General features: G+C 44.1%; 1 protein-coding gene across 6 annotated transcripts in view; it reads left to right on the top strand.

Moving 5' to 3' along the window:
• PPP2R2C (protein phosphatase 2 regulatory subunit Bgamma) overlaps positions 1-20851 on the top strand; it is a 44073-nt gene that overhangs the window by 648 nt on the left and 22574 nt on the right. The window contains exons 1-4 of one of the 6 annotated variants that reach the window (XM_053402812.1): positions 172-640; positions 1508-1692; positions 3897-4019; positions 5215-5374. In XM_053402812.1, coding sequence (XP_053258787.1) covers positions 5305-5374 — 70 coding nt within the window. In that variant the 5' untranslated portion in view covers positions 172-640; positions 1508-1692; positions 3897-4019; positions 5215-5304. Of the gene's footprint in view, positions 1-171; positions 641-1208; positions 1693-2532; positions 2777-3896; positions 4020-4070; positions 5375-17380; positions 17488-20851 lie in introns of those variants that run through there. The other 5 variants (XM_053402811.1, XM_053402810.1, XM_053402813.1 and 2 more) reach the window with 5 other exon arrangements.

Raw genomic sequence — 20851 nt, 5'->3', positions numbered from 1 at the left:
TACCGGGCTGGGAGTCAGGCTCCCCCAAGGCGCGAGAGCCCTGAAGCGCCTCTTGCCTCAGGCCGAATTGTAAACGCAACTGTGAAACCTTCTTCTTCTTCTTTCTTTGCTGAATTGCACGTTCACGTCGTAAATCCACCTCCCTCCTCCGCATTGTTCCCCCCCTTTTTTTTTCTTTTGCGCTACCAGTGACATAAATAGATGGAGGTTCATATGCTGAAACCCCTGATTCGTAAACTTTCAAGAGGGTGCAAGTCTGGGAGGTTTAAAGAGCGCAGTCTTGGTGACTCTGAAGAAAGAACTCGCAGGAACCTGAAGATTTGCTTTGCTACTTGGCGAAAGCTACCCTGGGGCGAAATGTAAATCGGTCCCTCAGTGCTGCCTCATTTGCAGTGACCCTGAAAATTCTGGATACGCGTAATGGAAAACTGCTTACCAGCACTGAATTAATAGGAAACCGGCAGCAGCTTCAGTCATCTACCACCTGTAGAAACACCTTCGAAGAGCTATGTTAAATATTATTCCCCCCCCCTTAAAAATAATCTCATACATTTTTATTAATCTTGACTTTAAACACTTTTATGGATCTTTATTGTTCTGAACATTCTCTTTGATGGAAACATGGCAAAAGGAATTCATGGTTTGCCTTAAGAACATGAGAAGAGCCTTCTGGAACAGGCCAGGGGCCCATCTAGTCCAGCATCCTGTTCTCACGGGGGCCAACCAGATCCCTCAGTGGGAAACCTGCAAACAGGACCTGAGCACAAATAGTGCTTTCCCCTCCTGTGGTTTCCAGCAACTTGTATGCAGAAGCATCGCTGCCTCCAGTTGTGGAGGGAGGGCAGAGCACAGCCAGCATAGTTAACAGCCATCAATAGCCCTCTCCTCCTCCATGAATTTGTCCAATCCTCTTTTACAAGCCATCCATCACTGCCTTCTGTCGAAGCAAGTTCCATAGTTTACCGTAACTACGTGCTATGTGAAGAAGCAGGGCTTTTATTCCAGGGGAACTCACAGGAACTCAGTTCCGGCACCTCTCAGATGGGTGCCATTGCCATTTTAAGAGAACAAGAGAGGCATTTATGGTGAATTCGAGCACCTTGTTCCCTAGAAAAATAGCACTGTGAATAAGTATTTTCTTTTATCTGTCCTGATAAAATGTCGATGAGGTTTAGTGCCATGAGAGAGGGAGAAATACCGGTACTTTTCTCTTTAAACTTTTTTCAAATCATGCATAATCTTATACATCTCTATCATGCCCTCCTCCTTTACTTACTTTTTTCTACACTAAAAAAAAACCCTTTTCACCTTTCCTCATAAGGAAGTTCCTCTTCCCTGCACATTTTCAGCTCAATAATATTTTTATATAGGTTTAGTTACCAGAAGTTTACAGATTATTTAAAAATGTAGTCATGCCACTGTTTTGTATAATGGAATTATGATATTTGTACTTTTATTTTCAGTTCCTTTCCGAAAGTTCCCTAACATGGAGTTCACCTTTTTTCAGGGCTGTCACACACAGCATTTTCAGGACAGATGAAAGAAAGTAGTGAGGTTCTGATCACATCAAAAAGGATATTGCAGAGGTAGAAAAGCTTCAGAAAAGGCCAAGCAAAATGATCAATGGATAGAGCAACTCTCCAGAAAAGAGTGGTTGCAACATTGGGAGCTGGGGATTGGCTTAAAGAAAAGGTGAGTAAGAACTGACTTGATAGTATGCTATAAAAGTATGCATGGCATTGAGAAAGTGGATAGAGGCAAAGTATTTTCCCTCATAAGAACTCAAGTGGGCACTTATCCACCAAGTCCTCTGGTCTGGCAGTGGGACTATGTAATGCCAGGTCAGTACAAAATAAGGCCATGCTCAGACATTCTTTGATCATGGATGAAGGTGCCAACTTGCCATGTATCACTGATACCTGAGTGGGTCTGACCTACTTGGTACAGCACCAGGTCATACTGGGGAGCCAGGGCAGGACATCACCAATGTCCATAGGAGTTCCATTTCCTTTGCTATAAAATGTCTAGCATTATGCTGGTGGTCCTCAGGGCAATAGTTCATAGTCTAACATCCATATAGAGGCTGCTGTTGGGCCAGCTTGGGACTTTGTGGTTTCCATGACAACCATGTGGCTGTCTCAAATGTTCATCGGTCTGACACACCAAGCAGATAATACCTTCAGTGTAATCTCTCCCCTGAGTGATGCAAGTTGTGGTCCGGTGGTACTGTGCCTGTGGTCGTAGTCTGACCAATATCTGGTGAAGTTTGGGTTGGTGGAGGTAATTCACATTAGAAGGGTGGTGTACCAGTTTGAATGGTCTGCCCCTGGAGCCTGATCAATTCCCGGGTGCTCCGGGGGATTTTACAGCTGAGAAAGCTTGAACATCCTGTCAAAGCCCTGATCTCACTATGGAATGGTGAGTTGAAATCAGGGCCAAGCCACTCACCCATGAGACAAAGTGAGACAAGGCCTCAGGCATCAAGAGCCACCAGAGAAGCAGATCCAGTCTCCAAGCAATGCATTGCCTTCTTCTGTTGCTGTGGTGGCAGCAATGACTGCGACACGCAGCCAGGAAGCCAGACATTCTGCTTCCTTGGCAGCCCCCTGCATGCCGCCTCCACAGTGGCCTCTCAGTGAATAGGAGGCACTAACGGCATTGATGGTCTCCTTGCACCCCTAGGGAGGAAATATTAGGGTCTCCTGGGCTCTGCACATGCCCAGCGTGATTCAGAGAAGCACCCTTGCCCATGATGGCCTTTGATTCCCACTGTTGGGTAAAGTTGGTTAGACTCCCGCCCCAGGCTTGTTCCCAATGTAGATCTTCACTCCCCACCCCTTGTTCCTGAAGTAGATCTTCACTCACCCCTTCTTCCCTGGTGGTGGGGTTCCATTTTGTGGTTCACCTCAGGTGCCAAAAATCTTGGGCCAGCCCTAGTTGAGATATTCACCCCTGAGTATCTGCTCTGGCGTTGTGGAGCACATTTGATTCCCTGGTATTCCGAGGAGCTATGGGCTATGAAGACACATTGCAGCACACACACAGAGCTGGCCCACAGCTGAGGCGGGATGCAGCAGCCGCATCAGGCAGCGGAAACGCAAGAGGCAGCATCCTGCCCACCCCACCGCTTCTGCCACTGTGGAAGAAGCTCTGTTTTGGCACTGATGTCCCTGTGCCCCTAGAGGTGGAGAGAGGTCAGTGCCAAAGCTCTCTGGAATGCCCCCCTCTCACTGAGTATTGGCCAGAGGTGCGGTTCTGGACACCCTTGTGGATTTTGCCACACACCCCAATCTTGCAGCGAGGCTTTCTAAGGTCTTTTCCTTGAGGGGAAGCCTTTGCAGAGCCTCACCCATTCCTATCACAAGGGTGGCAGCAGGACGTTTTGCTGGCAGAAGCCTTGCTTTGAAGTTGACCAAGCTCTGGTTAGTGTGCATAGCCATGCCTGCCATGCAGCAGTGTGGGCAGCTCAGAAGGCATGCTTCACAGCTTGCATTGCAGCCTCAAGTAGCTAACCAGCAGGGCTCTTTTGGGTGGTTCTGAGGCTACTGCTAAGCGGGAAGGACCACCGCAGCCATCAAATACCTGCTGTGATCAACTGAATGCGCATTTTAAGGATAAAGTATAGGTGACTGTTTTTTAACAGACAGCTGCTAGCACTTGCCATGGAAATAACCCAGTCCAAATTTTAAATGGTTGGACAAATCATCTTGATGATTGCATAGTTGAGACCGCATAGTACTAAAACCTGTTGAACCTCTCTTCCTTGCCCATATAAAGTTGACAGTGTTTGTGTAATTCAAATTCAGATTTTCACTTGGAAGTTATGGTGATATTTCAAAAGGTGATATTTCAAAAGCTTCATCCACTGCATCTTTTGCTCTGTATTTCTCATTCAGGCTCCAGCCTGATGACTTCTCCAGCTATGTTAAAGCTGCCACTGAACTGGGAAGCAAGAAATTGTGAATACTTACGTCTGCTGGTCCTTTTGTTTGCTGTTCCACTTTCAGAAAGGACTCCAGGTATGCTTTGAATTGATAACTGACAACCTACTTCCTCCATTGCTTGTGTGTTGAAAATAATGATTAATTTTGCCCCATTACAGGTGAGCAAGATGTGCGAGAGAGAACTGGTGGATAAATGGGGCAGGATGCACAGCAACTACAATCTTGCTCAGTTTGTAATATGGCTGATTCAGGATATTTGAGTTGTGTGATTATATGAAACACACTGAATTTCAAAAATGTGGAATGCATCTAAATACAATGAGTATTATAAGCAACACCCCTTTGCTAAAACCACCCATTTTTGCTGACTTGGGCCATACAGAAGTTGTTTATTTGAACTTTTCTGTCTTGGGTTCCATTGGAGGCTCATCTTCATTGCTGTGTTGGAGATGTTGAAAATGCTACGAACTAGGGACCTATGGACTTGCACCATCCCTGACCATTGGCTATGCTGGCCGGGGCTGATGGGACCTGGAGTCGACAACATCTAGAGTGCCAAGGTTCTCTCCCAAGAAGCAGGGCAAAGCAAGTAGGGAGGGCCTCCTACCTTAGAAATCCAAGACTGCAACATAATGCAGAAGGAAAGAAGTGAGCACAGGAGAACGCAGTTGCTACAGCTATAACAAATAATGAATAAGATCAAATTAATCGTATCCTAGAATGGGATAATGTAGAGCAGGTTGATTTTAGTATTTTTGTTTTATTTTCTCCCTTAAATTTCAGGGCCTGGTTTCCAGGCACACAAGCTGAAATCCTCGCCTGCGTTCTCATTTTTCAGTTTTACTTCCATGCAAATCTTTGCTGGTTGGATAGTGAGAGGCTGGCTGGGAGGGGCTTGCTCAGATGCAGCATAGGCAGATGACAGCAGTAGCTGCAGCAACAATCACTGAGCTAGTACCAGGCAGCATTTGCTGCAGTCAGCTGCCTGCCACTTTCTTCACATTCGGCAAGATTTCTCAGCGGCAAGCTTTGGGAGCTGCCTCTGCACAGGAGCTCATTTAAGGAGCAGCTGGCTAGAGAATTTAGCTATGTCAGCAGGGCCTCTTTGCTTTGCATCTGGACCCCTTCTGGCATTTTGAGTTCTGCATTGTTGATTTTTGGAGCCGATCTTGTGCTTGTTCTTTCTTTCATTCACCTTCAAATCTTTGCTGCATCGCAAGCTCTCATTATGCTGCACATCATACCACAGTCAGTTTCTTGCCTCTGCTAGGCAGTGGCAGCATGGATGGTGTTCTTGTGACGACCTCTGCTGATTCTATCAGTCCACTGCGGACAGGCATGCTGAGTAATCCTGCTGTAAATGGGCGAGGACACAGACACACGGAAAATTAACCATGGCTTTCTTCGAGACCACAACTATGTGACTGAAGGTAATGCAGATGTTGACATAATTTATCTTTTTGTTTTTGAATGCTAGTGCATTATAATCAAAACCTGTATTCACTTGTTTGGGTAAGTTATATATAATGAAAGCAAAATTTTTATGTTTAGCAGATGAAGAAGCCAAATCTCTCTGGTCTTGCTAAAATGCAAGGAAATTTGCCAGGTTCCTGTAAAAATCTGAAGTAAATGGAGCACTTGGATTAGCTTGTTGAGAGGAATGTGAGCAGCTGGAACTGCATGTCTAGGAGATAACTTGAGAGATCAATTAATATGATAGGCTGAGCTTCCATACATCTTTGGAAATATGTATTCTTTACCTTGCACCAGATCTCTTTTAAGTGAGCCCTTCCTTTTGAGTCTCTTCTGACTTTCTGTCTGGAATGTTATGTAAAAAGCTTGTTCCTGTAAATGTCATGGACGCTAAAATATTTATAGTGAACAAATATATTTTACAGGCAAGCAGGGCTTATATCCATAACAATGTATAGCTGCATAGCATAATACTGGAAATATGGTTTTAAAAACATTGGTCACGACTGAGCAACATGCCTATCAGTCACTGTGTGATCAGGTTGTGAACTTCCCAAGCATGTCGTTGTGGTTGTGTGTTGCATGTAGCCTGTTTCTGTAGCATCTTCCGTGTGGTATTTTCTCAGCTAGGATGGCAGCTTACATAAATTTAATCAACTGGGCCATGCTCGATTATTGATGATCTGCATTTTTCTAGAAGTATAAAGCAGCTTTATTACTGGAACTACAAAGACAATTTTGGGAGAAACCCCCATCGCTTGCCTGAACTTAAGGAGCAATATAAAAATTAAGTCAAAACAGCCATTTCTACAGCATTGACTCCAAGGCCTACTGCTTTTATGTTCTGAATTGTTGTTTGAAGTCTTGCATCTATCTGTGCGCTTTTTGTCCTATGCATGTCAATGTTAAATATTATTTACACATATTTTGCAATCAGGTGGTAAGGTCGCTTTTATTGGGTATGAAGGATGGCAAAAAATGAGCAATGTGACAACTGTGGTGTGCTCACTTTAGCCATGTAGGCTTGTACATGTGGACAGCTGTAGGTTAAATAGAGACTGAATTCTTCAAGGATCCAGAGCAGTATTTGGTGCCCTCAGTAATTACCACTGGAGAAAATAATTTGCTCAGTTATATCTTTATATATTAAAAATATCTCATGCCCAGAAAATGGGTATTGTTATAGCTCTTTTTCGTTTTGCTGAGCATACTGCTGATTCATGCTTTCATGGTGGCTAATACTTGAGTTGCATTTATTTTTAAAGTTCAGTCACTTTCCTGCTAGGGTAGCCTTGAAGGGGAATGTAGAGCGGCCTTCCCCCACCATACTGTTCATGTAAATATTACTACAAATTAACTGCTATTTTCTCATGGCAAAACAGGTTCGAAGTGTCATATTCTTCATTACTTCCTATTTTATTTTAACACGAGGGGTGTTCATGCAAAATACCCTTCATGTGATAAAAGAGGGGATGGGGATGGTACAAAGCGGCCGCATCCCCCCACTGCTGACGCACTCGCACACCATGTGACCATGTGCCAGGTGGCTTTACAACATGCACATATAGAAATCTTCCATGTGGAGGTGACCCTGGCCCAAGCAATAATTATTATTATTATTATTATTATTATTATTATTATTATTATTACCTCGCCCATCTGGCTGGGTTTCCCCAGCCATTCTGGGCGGCTTACATCATATGCAAAATATTAGTATATATATGTAGCATCTCTTCACACACATGCCACAGTTGTGTGTTTGGGTGGGGGATCTGAGCACCTTTAAATTGATGGCTGAAAGAGAAGTTAATTTGGGAATAATTTACATGTCTCAAGTTTTCTTCCTTTCATTTTGTGACCTCCACCTACTGTTTGGCTTGTTTGCCCCTTAAAGAGAACCTTAAATCTTCCTGAAATAAATAAATTGTGGTTCACATAAGTATTCTGTATCGAAAAGGAGGAAAAATAATGGAGGGCATCCACCATCAGACATCAGTGTTTGGCATCTCTGTTACCTCTTAGTTCTATCTGGAGCTGTAGATGAAAAGTGTACCTAGGTTATGAATACAGATCAGCTGACTTAATTGGACTCTTAGGGCCAGTCTTGCCACAGGAGTGCTTTGGGAATTATTCCTGTTGAGACAAAACATGGAAAATGTTGCATCAGAAACTAAAGCATTGGGGTCGGGGGGGGGGCTTTCCTGGGGGAAAAAACATAGATTCCTGCAGACTTTTCTTAATAGAATATTTCTCAAATTTTAGGAATTAATGCTATGCCCAAACTTACTAGGGATTATTTTATTTATTTGATGTACTGCTCTTTGTTCAGAAATAATACTCCGAGAGGTCTAGCAAAGAAGTTTGAAGCACTATCAAAGAAAAATAAATATGATAAAATAAAATATTATAATTCAGTACATAGCAATGCAGATTGAAAAATAACATATAATGGCTCTAAAGTCTGGGCAATTAAGAAGTTATGCACCTAGTGCCAAAAGAATATCAGACAATGGTGCCATGTACAGCCAAAGCACTGGGAAAGAGGATAATTGTAGATAATGATTGAGGATATTTATGGAAACTTATTTCCCTGTAATTATGTACCTAACGTATCCACCGAAGCCAAACATGGGAATTTTTAAAAATGCTGAGTGATAATGCCAACTCCACTCTAGATAACAGTACCAGTACCAAAGCAGTGTTCCTCAAATTTTTCAAACAAGATGACCCTGGTTTTCTTCACAAGGGTCTACTGAAAGAACTGGACTGCATTCCTTAGCAGGCCTCAGACTACAATGGATTAACAAAAGGTGGGGTGCTGCATATTAGTGCTAGGTTGAGCAATGAAAATATATCTGCCATCTAGGATTTGATTGTCATTTGCGGATGAGTCACAACTTCAGCAATAGTTTGGTGAAACTGATTATTTAGATAGGGTTGCCACATTTAAAAAAAAATGTAAACAAAAATCGCCCTATTTGCCATACGTCTGGGTTTTCTTGGACATTTTGCAGATTCAGCAAAAATCTGCCCGAATGCCATTTCTCAGCCCGATTCCCAGATTTATGGCAGCCCTAATTTAGATCCATTCCAGTTTGGCTTTTACTCTGATTTTTGTTACCCCAGTGGACCATCGTTACCCTAGTAGATCACCTGACCAGGCAATAAGCAAAGGAGATTGAAGCCCTGTTGAGTATCTGTAGTATCAACCGAATTCAGTATCACAACATAATATGCTTCTGGCTAGGATGGGACTTGAGGGACGGCACTACTTTGTTTTGTTGCTACCAAGTGGTGTTCAAGGTAGCTAGCAGCACTAATACAAAGAAAAATACAAAATAAAATGAATCAAATCATGAAAACAAGGCAGGTTAATCACATCAATAAAATCAGTCAAACCGGTACAGACAGCAGCCAAACCAATGGCAGCATGATTCCAAGAAATAAAAAAGAGACTGTGAAGGCCTCCCAAAGAACCTCTCCAAAACTGAGTGAATGGGTGATAAAAATGGCAAATGCAGCTCAGTGTAAACAGGTGTAAAGTGATGCATGCTGGCACCAAAAAAAAATCTTAATTTCCCATACATGCTCAGGCCAGGCCAGATCAGGTATGAGACCTTCGGGTCCTAGCTTGATGAAGATGTAGACCCAGTGTGCAGCAGCTGTGATAAGGACAGATTCTATGCTAGGGATCATTAGGAAAGGAATGGAAAATATGTCTGTCAATACCATGGCATTATACAAATCTATGGTGTGACTGCATTTGGAATACATGCAGGTCCCGCTAGGTGAACCTAATCTGTTCATGAGAAACAGTTCATAATGTGAGTGTTTGTATAGTGAGCTGACAATTTCCATTCTTAATTGGGAAAATCCCAGTGCATTCCCAAACCCAGAATGGTTAACCCCCAAATTATTAAAAAAAAGCAACAGCAACAGAGGCTTGAATATAATTACACACAGGCCTTGCTATTCAGATTCTCCTCTCCTTTTATTTTATTTTCACCGACCACACTTCCGTAGATTGCATTCAGTCAGGGCGCTGAACAACTTCTTGCTGATCTGTATACATGCAGGTCCTGCTGTTCGGATATTTGAATCAGACATTCATTTAGTGACCTCAGAGTAAAGATCCTTCACGTGCAGATAACTGAAAGTTCATATAACGAGTGTTTGCATAGCTGGACCTGCATGTAATATGTATGGTTCACATCACCTCACATCAAAAAGGATAGGGCAGAGTTGAAAAAGGTTCAGAAAAGGGCAACCCAAGTGATCAAGGAATGAAAGGACTCCTGTGAGGAAAAGGTTGCAGCATTCGGGACGTTTTAATTTGGAGAATAGGCAAGTAAGAGGTGACATGATAGAAGTTTATAAAATTATGCGTGGCATAGAGGAAGTGGATAGAGAAAAGTTTGTTGACTTTGAACGAGGATTGGACATGGGGGTGTGCTGATGGGGGTGTGCTGACATTGTGCAACATGCTCAATCGCGGGGGCAAGGTGGTGCGTGTGATCCACTCAAACCAGATACAATATTAGGATAATTCCTAGTGTTGGGGCAGAGTAGTGTCCTTATGCAGGCCTACCATATTACTGGAGTTTCCAAGGTTCAGATAACAAGTACCGAATATACCCGAGTATAAGCCGACGAGAATATAAGCCGAGGCACCTAATTTTAGCACAAAAAACTGGCAAAACTTATTGACTTGAGTATAAGCTGGTTCACCACACCACAAACCTGGTGGTGGCAGCAGCAGCAGCGGAGGAAGAACAAGCAGCCTGAAAGGGCTGCTTTTGGGCTGCTCATTCCTCCGACAGTGGCAAAGGCACTCGTCCCTCCACTCGGGCCACTCGTCCCTTCGCCGCCGCCACCGCCCGCCTCACTCAAGTATAAGCCAAGGGGTGCTGAAAAAGTCAGCTTATACTCGAGTATATACGGAACATACTGTGTTGAGTACGTGATGTTAAGCACTGCTTTTTTCTAGGAAAAAAATGTGCCAGTATTCGCCATGATCCTCTCCACCCCCCTTCTCTCTCTCTCTCTCTCTCTCTCTCTCTCTCTCTCTCTCCCCCCCCCAGCCTTCCCACTTTGCATGCCCGTCCCCCTTCCTTAACCTTCCCCCTACCTTGCTCCACCTACTGTTCACACCCGCCCAGCATTCTGCCCTTCCCTTTTTCCTTCTCCCTTCCCCTCCTTCCAGCCACACTGCCCATGCTCCCCTCTATGGTTTGCCCCAGCCAAAGAATGGAAGGTGGTGGCACTAGCAGCAGAAGATTTAGCGGGGGGGGGGAGGTGCCAGTACTGTGTACCATTGAGCACCGCCAGGGAAAAGAAGCCCTTAAGATTTCTGGCTGCTATCTTTCATTTCTTACTAATAGGGATTATCCGTTGTTGTTTCCTGAATGACTGAAAATCCCTTTAGAAAATGCCACCTTTCAACTAGTGGAAGGGTTTGCAGTCTGAATTAAAAGACAGAGAGTGGGGCATTTTAGAGCTTGGTTTTATCTGGACTGGAAGCAGCCGGGGTTTGGCTAAGGACACGCACAAATGGGGAATCTGATGCAATTTTGCATCTGCTTTTAGAATGCATTTGCTTCCACTCTGGTGTGCTCAGCTATGACCCTACAATTACGAAGACTGAGGCAGCCTCTTCAAGTGCTGAATGCTGGGGAGGGCGGATCTTGTGGTGGATGCTGGGGCTCCATTCCTCCTGGGCCCCCTGGCCATTTCCCTCTGTTGGAAGACAGTCATGGGTGTGCCACACAACCTGCCCTCTGTCCCTAAGTTAACTTGCTGATCTCAAGTGTGGTGAAATAGAAATTATATTCAACTGTCAGATTGATCTGCATTTGTATTTAAATCTGGGAGGTGTGCCATCTTGTCCTTTGTTTTAGGCAGCAAAATGTCTTGGCTCAGCCCTGGTTCTGCTTATGTATATGTAAGCAGAACAATCTCCAAACCTCTCACTATCAAATGAGACCTTATAGCATCAACCTAGACAGGTGGTGGCTCAAGAAAGTGTGAAGCACTGAACTATATTGTTGAAATCACACCAGTTGCTACATCTGAAGGGTGAGGTCATTATCTTGTATAAAATGCTAATCTCTTTGTAATTGAAACTGGCAGATCAAAAGCATTGAATAATGCAAAACGAAAGAACACACAGTTCATGCAGAACACTTCCTGTTGCTCCACTGCAGGGGATTTTTATCATCACATCATTCTGAAAGGGAACACTTATGTTTTGTATCATAGTCATCTAGAATATTTTTCTTTGATGACCGGGTCTCCTTCAGAATGGATAAAGAAATTAGAGGAAGACAGACAAGTTGTCAATTCAGTCTATGACTGTGAAATATGGTTGAATAATACTGAATATTTTATGGTAGAAAAATTAGAAATGACTATCTTTTATTAAACTCATAAAAAGAAAATCCATCACTACTGGGTGTATCACATAACTTATTCCACGTCTCATCTTTCAAAAAAATGAAAATGAAAAAGGCAATTCACATACTATAAGTTATCAACGTACAAGGAACATAGCTGTCAATGTTTCCCCTTTTTTAAGGGAAATTCCCTTTTTCTGAATAGGATTCCTCGCAAGAAAAGGGAAAAGTTGACAGCTATGACAAGGAAACATCCTTCCTTAATGCCTGAGTGAGAGAAATAAGGTCAGTGTGTAAAATCAAGCTGGTGAGACTGGGGAAGAAATTTGATTCAGTTGAGAGTTAAATTAAGCTGAATTTGTCAAATTTGCAGTTTCCAAAACAACATGAGAAGTGAAATATAGCCGTTTTTGCACTTACAGTACCTGAATTTTGCAGTGCAGTTTTCCAACCAACCAGTATTTACAAAAAATCACAAATTAGGTAAACGTGTACATAAATTTGAATATATTAGTGTAAACAAGGTACAAAATGCATTATAAAGGTAGAAAACACTTGCAAAAATGTGTACATTAGTCAAAACTGCATTACAAAAATGTGTTCTTAGGAGAAATTCACTCTAAAATGCTGAAGGCATTTCATTAGGATTTTAAAAAATTAATAAATGGCTGCAGAAATAAGGAAAACTGAATTTAAGATTTGAAAAATGGGCAACAGAAATTGAGAACAGAAATTGACAGATCCCTCTATCCCTGTCTGGTAGTAAACCCAATTTAATTCATTGGGGCTTACTTCTGAGTAGACATGCAACTGTAGATGGTTTTTGAAAGGCCATTAGCCACTGCATTTCATTTGTGTTTAAAATTCCATAAGATTTTTTGCTGCGAAAGACTAAGAGAGCTATCCATCTGGAACGTCATTAACTTTGAAAGGAAGGCAACTAATTTGTAAATAAATAGTTGAGGGATATATGTGTATTGTACAATATATGTAAAAAATATGTTTATTTCCTCATCAGCAACGAACTGGAAGAAAGACTTGTACAAAATATACCAGTTGCAGTGAAACAGAAAATACTGGATGAAAGTGCAATTAATTAATTAAATTTCTATACTGCCCTTCATCTGAAGAACATGGCATGGTTAACAATATAAAGACATCTACAGGTGATACCTAACACCATGTAAGCTAGCGATGATACACCCAGGAACTTCACCTAGGTGCTGGGGAGGCTGCACCGCCAAGGGCACATAGCTCCACATATGGTGGGAATGCTCCAAAATTCAATCCTTCAGGATATCAGTTTTACAATAGATCTGCAAAATAACAAAACAGGTAATAGAAGCAACTCCAGAACTGGCCCTACTAAATATCTCCCAATACAATAACACACAGTCACATGACAAAGAACTCATTAGTCAGCTCCTGTGCTCTTTGGCAAAACATGCAGTACCGGTAAATAGAAGTGTGGAAATACAGTGGTGCCTCACAAGACGAATGCCTCGCAAGACGAAAAACGCGCAAGACGAAAGGGTTTTTCAGTTTTTGCGTTGCTTCGCAAGATGATTTTCCCTATGGGCTTGCTTCGCAAGATGAAAACGTCTTGCGAGTTTGTTCGCTTTTTTCTTAAAGCCGCTTGAAGAGGCGCAGTTGCGACGGACCGTGCTTCGCAAGACGCAAAACATCGCAAGACGAAAAGACTCGCGGAACGAATTAATTTCGTCTTGCGAGGCACCACTGTACAGGCTTTAAATCCTTAAAAGGTGCCCCTTTCAGTTAATTCCAAAGTATTCCACATTAAAATCTCCTTCCAAATTTCCTTCCCCCAGCATAGAAGAAGACCACACATTTGGTAAGTTATAAAATAGTTTACTTACAAACTCCCCAAAGATCATATTCACATACTTTTCCATACAGCAGTAAGCAAAGTTCTGCAGGCTGTAAAATGTAGCTTGGTTACAAGATGGTAAAAGTCCCTAAACTATTAGTATAGGAAAACGCTACTTTCAGATTCCATTCTTGGTCTGAAGCAAAAGTGACAGGTTGAAGTCATCTCCCCCTTCAGCCTGCCTGCTACATTTTTCACCTCAGGAAGTTTCTGAATTGTGTTCAAGGGCAGCCCCACATTCAGTGCATTACAATACTCCAATCTGGATGTCACCAGAGTATGGAGCACAGTTACCAAATAATCGTCTAAGGGGCAATGGAGCCAGCACCCCAGCCAGAGATGGAAATAGGCACTCCGGATGACAATTACCACTTGTTGCAAATAATCTGAAAACATATATTTTGTTTTTCTACTACACGGTTGCAACTCCTGGACCTACTCCCAAACTTCATACATTGTCCAGGTCTTCTGCAGACAGCCTTCATGCACACAAACTGTAGGCTGTGTCTGTGTAATCTGAGTAGGAGTGTGCACAGGCACCGTGAAGGAGCTCTGAACAATGGGTGGTGAATAATCATGCTTCATCTTCCACATATTGAAGATTGCCACTGTTGTGGGTGAACATATCAGATGACACAGTGATTCTTCAAACAGCTCTTGTTTATTCAGAGGCCAGAACAGAACTGAGCTGAAGGGCTCAGTCAGCCTGCTTATATAGAGCTCCAGTACAACGTTACTGTAGCAACTTTTTAAAACTATCCAATCACTGAACGTCACTTTCAATCCTTCATTTGCATAACTATCTACAGTATCCCCCTGCTGGCCCAGGGTGAGAACTTCAGTACATAACAGCCACACTGTAGTCATCTGCACAGGATTAGTAAAAACTCTCTGTAAGACAACCGAGTGCATAATTGATACCTAAGGCTCAATACACCCATGTGTCTATGCCACCCTAACTGGTTCGCACCTCAGTATGCAAACTGCCCTCAATGAAGAATATTATGTTTGAGGTGATTTGAAAGTTGTCTCTGTTACAGTATTTGAGCTTCTAAATGACATAGCATCGCACCTTGTGATTCAGTTGCCAGTATATTGCCAGAAACTATCAGTACTGTATTATTTCTAGAAATCCTTGAGAGATACATGCAAGAGATAAACAAAAATGTGTGTAACAATAGGAATTATCAGACTTTGTTGCTTGAGGACAGCTTCTAGCTGTCTTGTATCATTTTTATTTTTTTACAGCACGGGTGGGAAACATTTTTCAGTCTTGAGAGCCCTGCATGCTCAGGGGGTGGGGGTGGTAAGAGGTAGGCAGGGGCGAAAGCCAGGGAATCAATGGATGTACAGCAGAAAACATTTCACCCATGCAAAAGTCAGAGGGTCACACCCACCCACCGTTCCCCATCTTTGTGCAGGCAAGGAAGAGGCATTCAAAGACATAGTCCAAATGGGGGGGAAATCTAAGGAGGGTGTGGAGCAGGACTGGCAAAGGGTGTGGCTTGGGCAGGGGGGTTGTGGCCTAGAAAGGCCTGGAGGGTTGAATTCAGCCCCCTGACTAAGGCTCCCCACCCCTGATTTGCAGGCTTAAACGTAGCATATGAATTAAATGTTGAAATAAAACAGAGGGTGTTGATTACAAGAGCTGAACATTCTCATCGGGATCATGGAGAAAATCACTTTGGACTTCTGATGGAATAATTTCTAGTGCAATACACAAGGCATTTTAGATTAATTTGTACTTAGACTGTTACAGGGAAATTATAATTGGAAGATTTCCCGTAGACCTAAGTGCACTTTTGCATGATCTTTGAAGACCTTCAGAAGCAACACTTCAACCATTTATTTTGTTGAGGTCGGAACTGACAAAATTGTGGGAGAGGGCTTGGAATACATCAATTAGTTGGCAGAGCAATCCTACCGGGGGTTGCGAGAGCCCCAGCATCAGACGCTGCAAACCCTTGCCAGGCGCAAGGTGGAAGGAAAGGAGGAATGGCATTTCCCCTTACTTTATTTCTTTCTGGGGGCAGATCATACCACACACTTACAGCACACAACTTCTGCCAAAGAATCCTGGAAATTGTAGTTCTCCCCCACAGAGCTACAATTCAGTATCCTTAACCAACTACAGTCCCCAGGGTTATATTGGGGGGGGGGGGAGTCATGTACTATCAATGTGTATTACATGTGCTTTAAATGTTTAGTGTGGAACTGCCCTGTTTTTGTTTTCTTTCGGAATGTCTCTCTCCCATGGTTTCCAAAATATATATGCCATATCGTGGGCTTGTGTATATTTGCCCCGGTTTTGAGAGTGTGCTGGGTTGAGTGGGGGGGGGGGGTTGGATCCTTCAGATTCAAACCTTCTCCCTAATACGCTTCCTGAGACGCTCAGCTTTTGTTTCTATTGATGTCAGAGCTCTGGTGTTAGTGAGGCAAGGGCCACTGAGGTTTCTGAGGCAGTGGGGAGAGACCCTACACAGTCAGATCACCCTCTCAGAGAGGCAGGTCTTGAGCATTCAATGACCCCTGGGACACTATTCCAAGGACCATAGGAATGCGGTCTATAAAATATTAAATAATCAAGGCAAGCTCATAAGTTGTCTCATCCTCTTTTAAAGCCATGGGCCACCACATCCTGTGGCGGTGAATTTTATGTAATGTATAATTGACTTACAAGATCCACTGCCACAGCCACAGGATGTGCTGATAGCCTCTAAGTTAGAAGACTTGAAAGGGAGATAATTAAAGAGGCGTGTCATTTGCAGTGGTGTTAAAAGGCTGAACAGCACATGCTAGAAACAGAGAACAGGGCAGGGCATTTGTTTCCCCGCCCTTTTGTGTAGGCAGCTCTCTTGGAAAAAGGAGGCCAGACAAGGTGGTGCCCCTGTCTGATCCACCAGAACTCTTTTGATGTAACAACCACACATTTAAAGGCCTCGAGTAGAAGCTGGGACCAGAAAACTTGGGTTTCATCTCCTTAGAGCAAGCATGGCCAAACCTGGCCCTCCAGATGTTTTGGGACTACAACTCCCACCATCCCTGACCACTGGTCCTGTTAGCTAGGGATGGTGGGAGTTGTAGTTCCAAAACATCTGGAGGGCCTAGTTTGGCCATGCCTGCCTTAGGGTATGCCCTGCGTCTCCTCATTACAGGGGAGTCAGTATCAAAAACAAGTAAGTCATGCTAGCAAACATGGCACATTAATGGTTCAAATCTGCTTTCTGAAAAGGCAAGTCACAGCTGAGGTTCATGTAGAAATGTGAGGATTAAGCTGGTCATATTTGTTCTTTGTTCTTAGAAAACCATATATATATATATATATATGAGGATATATATATCCTCATCAAAAGATTTTACTGGAAGAGTTCATCCCATAAGAAATATTTTAGGGAAGGGGAAAGGCACAAAATGCCATTTTCCTTATTGCAAACAGTTTCCCCCAACACATCCTTTGCAAACACATGTTACAAACTCAATTCATTAAAATAATGGTGTTTGCAAATATTTTGCCTAAATATTGTTCAAAAAAAGAGCAGTGCATATGAAGTTAAGGGCTCTTCATCGTTGTTTCTAATGAAGATGGGGCTAGAGAATTTTGTTTGTTTTCTTTTTCTGCACATGTAACCTGACAGGTGCTGAACTGGCAGCACTGGAAATTGAAGTCCTCTATTTCTCCACAGGACTGGCATAGCATGGGCGGCGGCAGCCATGCAACCTTCCCCACACTGCCATGCCAATGTGTCTGAACCCTCTTCTGAAGAGAGCACCTCTGGAGGTGAGTGGGAAGGTCAGTCTCTATGTCTGTCCAGTCAGTGGCCTGCATGCCAGTGACTCATGAAGCTGCCCAATGTGTTAGTATTCTGTGGACACTCATCCACTTGGATGAGAGGAGGGCTGGCCCTCCCGTGAGGCAAGGTGAGGTGACCACCTCGGGCGGCAGGATCCACTGAGGCAGCAGATCCGGCCTCCGAGGAATGCATCAGTAGAAGATCTTTATTCCCTGCTTGCTCCCAATGTAGAGCTTTGCTCCTCCCTTCATCCCTGGCAGGGGGAGGACGCCATTTTGTGATTCGCCTCAGATGCCAAAATGTCTTGGGCTGGCCCTGGATGAGAACACCACCTGTACCTTGTGAGCCATGTAATGGGCTTGGCTTATGGTGACAGTATAGTCAAAGCCTTTTGCTGCTGGGCTACAAATTACAAATGGTGGGGGAAGAACAATATTAATTGACACTTATTGTATGGGCGGCATAAGAGTTGCACTCACTCTCTGAGTGCAGCTTGCTTGCAGCTAGCCTGGGTTTTTGTCTCCTCACTATCTTGCATTATAGCTGCCAGTAAGTGATGTTGGGCAAATTCCAAATTCCATTATTGTGCATATATGCTCAATAGTGCTAACCAAGCATCTCTTCTGAGGAAGAACCTGCATAAGGGTTTGCATAAATCCTCAAGGCTGGATCACTGCAATGTGCTCTATGTGGAGCTACCCTGGAGGTTTGTCTAGCGGGTGTAGCGAGTGCAGAACATGGTGCCTAGGTTACCTGGAAGGGGGAACAAACTACTCAGTGGCGTAGGAAGGGGGGTGCGGTGGGTGCAGGCTGCCCCTGGTGTCATCACTGAGGGGGTGGCAAAATGGCAAAAATATGTGTTTTTGAAAAAAAATAACTCCCACCCCCACCTACAGGAGCCCTCTCCCCTCAAGTAATTTCCAGAAGCATTGCTTCCTCCAACTTTGCAGGCAGAGCACAGCCTTTATGGCTAGTAGCCTTTGACAGCCCTCTCCTCCATGAATCTGCCTAATCCAGAGGCATAGCTAGGTGAGGTGGGGGCACGGGGAGTCACACCGCGGGGCCTGCAGCATGCCTGAGTCATGCGTCTCTCCTGAGGAGGAGGAGGTGGTGGGTGGACTGCCTGCAAGCTCCGCACCGCTTTTTTGAGCAGCATGGGGCTTGCATCTGCCCACCGCCTCAGCCACCCTACAGCTGAGGGGGAGGTTGTGGAGAGGCTCCACGCAGCCCTGCTTTGGCTTGCCCCACCCCCATGGGCAGCTTGCCCCGCCCCATGGGTGGCTCAGTCTGCCCCCGGCTGCAGGGTGAGGGCTCCGCCCCAGGCACCAGCGCAGCTAGCTACGCTGCTGAAACTCCTCCCAGCATACAGCATCTTACTTGGGGACTTACACTGGCTGCCAATATGCTACTGGGTCAGGTCAGGTTTAAGCTATTGGTACTATCCCATAAGGGACGCGGGTGGCGCTGTGGGTTAAACCACAGAGCCTAGGGCTTGCTGATCAGAAGGTCGGTGGTTCGAATCCCCGCAACGGGGTGAGCTCCCGTTGCTCGGTCCCAGCTCCTGCGAACCTAGCAGTTCGAAAGCACGTCAAAGTGCAAGTAGATAAATAGGTACCGCTCTGGCGGGAAAGTAAACGGTGTTTCCGTGCGCTGCTCTGGTTCGCCAGAAGCGGCTTAGTCCTGCTGGCCACATGACCCAGAAGCTGTACGCCGGCTCCCTTGGCCAATAAAGCGAGATGAGCGCCGCAACCCCAGAGTCGGTCATGACTGGACCTAATGGTCAGGGGTCCCTTTACCTTACTATCCCATAAAGTCCCATTCAGCTCAGGACCAGGTGACATGAGGGACTGCCTTATCTATTATATACCCAGCAGATCACAGCAGGCCCTGGGAGATTTTTCTCCTAATAGTTCCAAAGAGATCCTCCACAGTAACTCGGAGCAGGGCTTTTGATGTGGCTGCGCATTCTGTGAAACAGCATCCCTGTCGAGATACAACAGGGGCCCACTCTCTGCATTTTTGGAAAACACCTGAATTCATTTTTGTTCCCAACGAGCTTTCCCAGCTGGATGAATAGGTCTCTGGCATGAGTGTCTCATGTTATTCTTTTTTAAATTCATTTGCTGTTATTTTCTGTGCTGGTTTTTAACTGATTTTATCATATTGCATATGTCACCTTGAGACATATATGTGGAAGGTGATTAATTAACATTTAATAAGTTGTCTATATGCACTGTACACAATTATGTTTACTCATGTTAATCTTTCCTTGAGCGCATTGGTGTTCAAGGTCTTAGGTATTACGAGGTGACAGTCTTCCGCAGATGGGAGCTGTAGTCCAAATATCTGGGGGGCATCTTGGAAACTCCGTTTGCTTTACACAAATCACTTTGTCCAGGGTAGGTTTTTGTTCCTTAAGCATGGGCAGGTGCCTACCAGGGTGTTTCGACTGTAGCTCCCATCCACCCTAGCTAGCCAGTAGTCAGGACTGGTGAGAATTTTCGTCCACAGCGGCACTACAGCACTTGCCCCTTCCATAAAAGATAGCCGTAGGTGTGCCGTCTTTCGTGGGTGGAGGTCACTGTTCCAAGGCTGGCCTGTGAGGGAGCTAAGGCAGTCCCAACAAGGAGATGTGGCTTAAACAGCTTAGAATCCCTTGTTTTCGTAGGCAAGGAAGATACCCAGCCTGAATTCTGATGGTGCAGCCTGTAGTGAGTTCCTTTCAAGTTTCTGTTAGGCTCCCTGTGTCCATTGAGTGTTGCACAGACTGAAAGTCGTCTTCTAGGTTTTGGCTGCTTTCATGTATTGTGTTATGCACCATGTTTCCCTTCCTTATTCTGTGTGTGCAGTCTTCAGATTATGGCAAGTAACTCAGCATTAATGTGATCTATTATACCGAGCAATGATAGTGGTTGCAAAGTGGCAATATACCAAGTGCATAATGATTGCTTGCAGATCCTGTATACTTCCGTAAGGGCTCAATAAATCTTAGCAGACACGACTGATGCAAAAACAAAGCACACAAAAAAGAGTTCGGCTAATACCAGCATTTAGCATTTGCTGCTTTGATATCTCTTGCATTAGAGATCTACCCAGGAGTCTTGGAAATTAATCATGTTGTGTAAAGAAGCCATCACCCTGTTGACATAGATTCTGTAGTGATGAACATCTGTAATGCAGGAAGTATGGGTATTATTAGTTTATTTGGGTGGTTGAATAGCTCTGATAAATCTGTGTTCTCATCTCATGATTTGTACACTAGTTTTCAAAAGGCCAGTGTGCTTTTGTGAGTGTGAGAGAGGTGACTTGTTGGGTGCATTTTGTTTCAGCTTCTCCAAGAGAAATAATAACCCCGAGATAATT

Source organism: Podarcis raffonei, chromosome 9, assembly GCF_027172205.1.
Source record: "Podarcis raffonei isolate rPodRaf1 chromosome 9, rPodRaf1.pri, whole genome shotgun sequence".
In the NCBI taxonomy this organism is placed as follows: domain Eukaryota; kingdom Metazoa; phylum Chordata; class Lepidosauria; order Squamata; family Lacertidae; genus Podarcis; species Podarcis raffonei.
The sequence above is the reverse complement of the archived record's forward strand: the minus strand, read 5'-3'. Positions and strand labels throughout refer to the sequence as shown.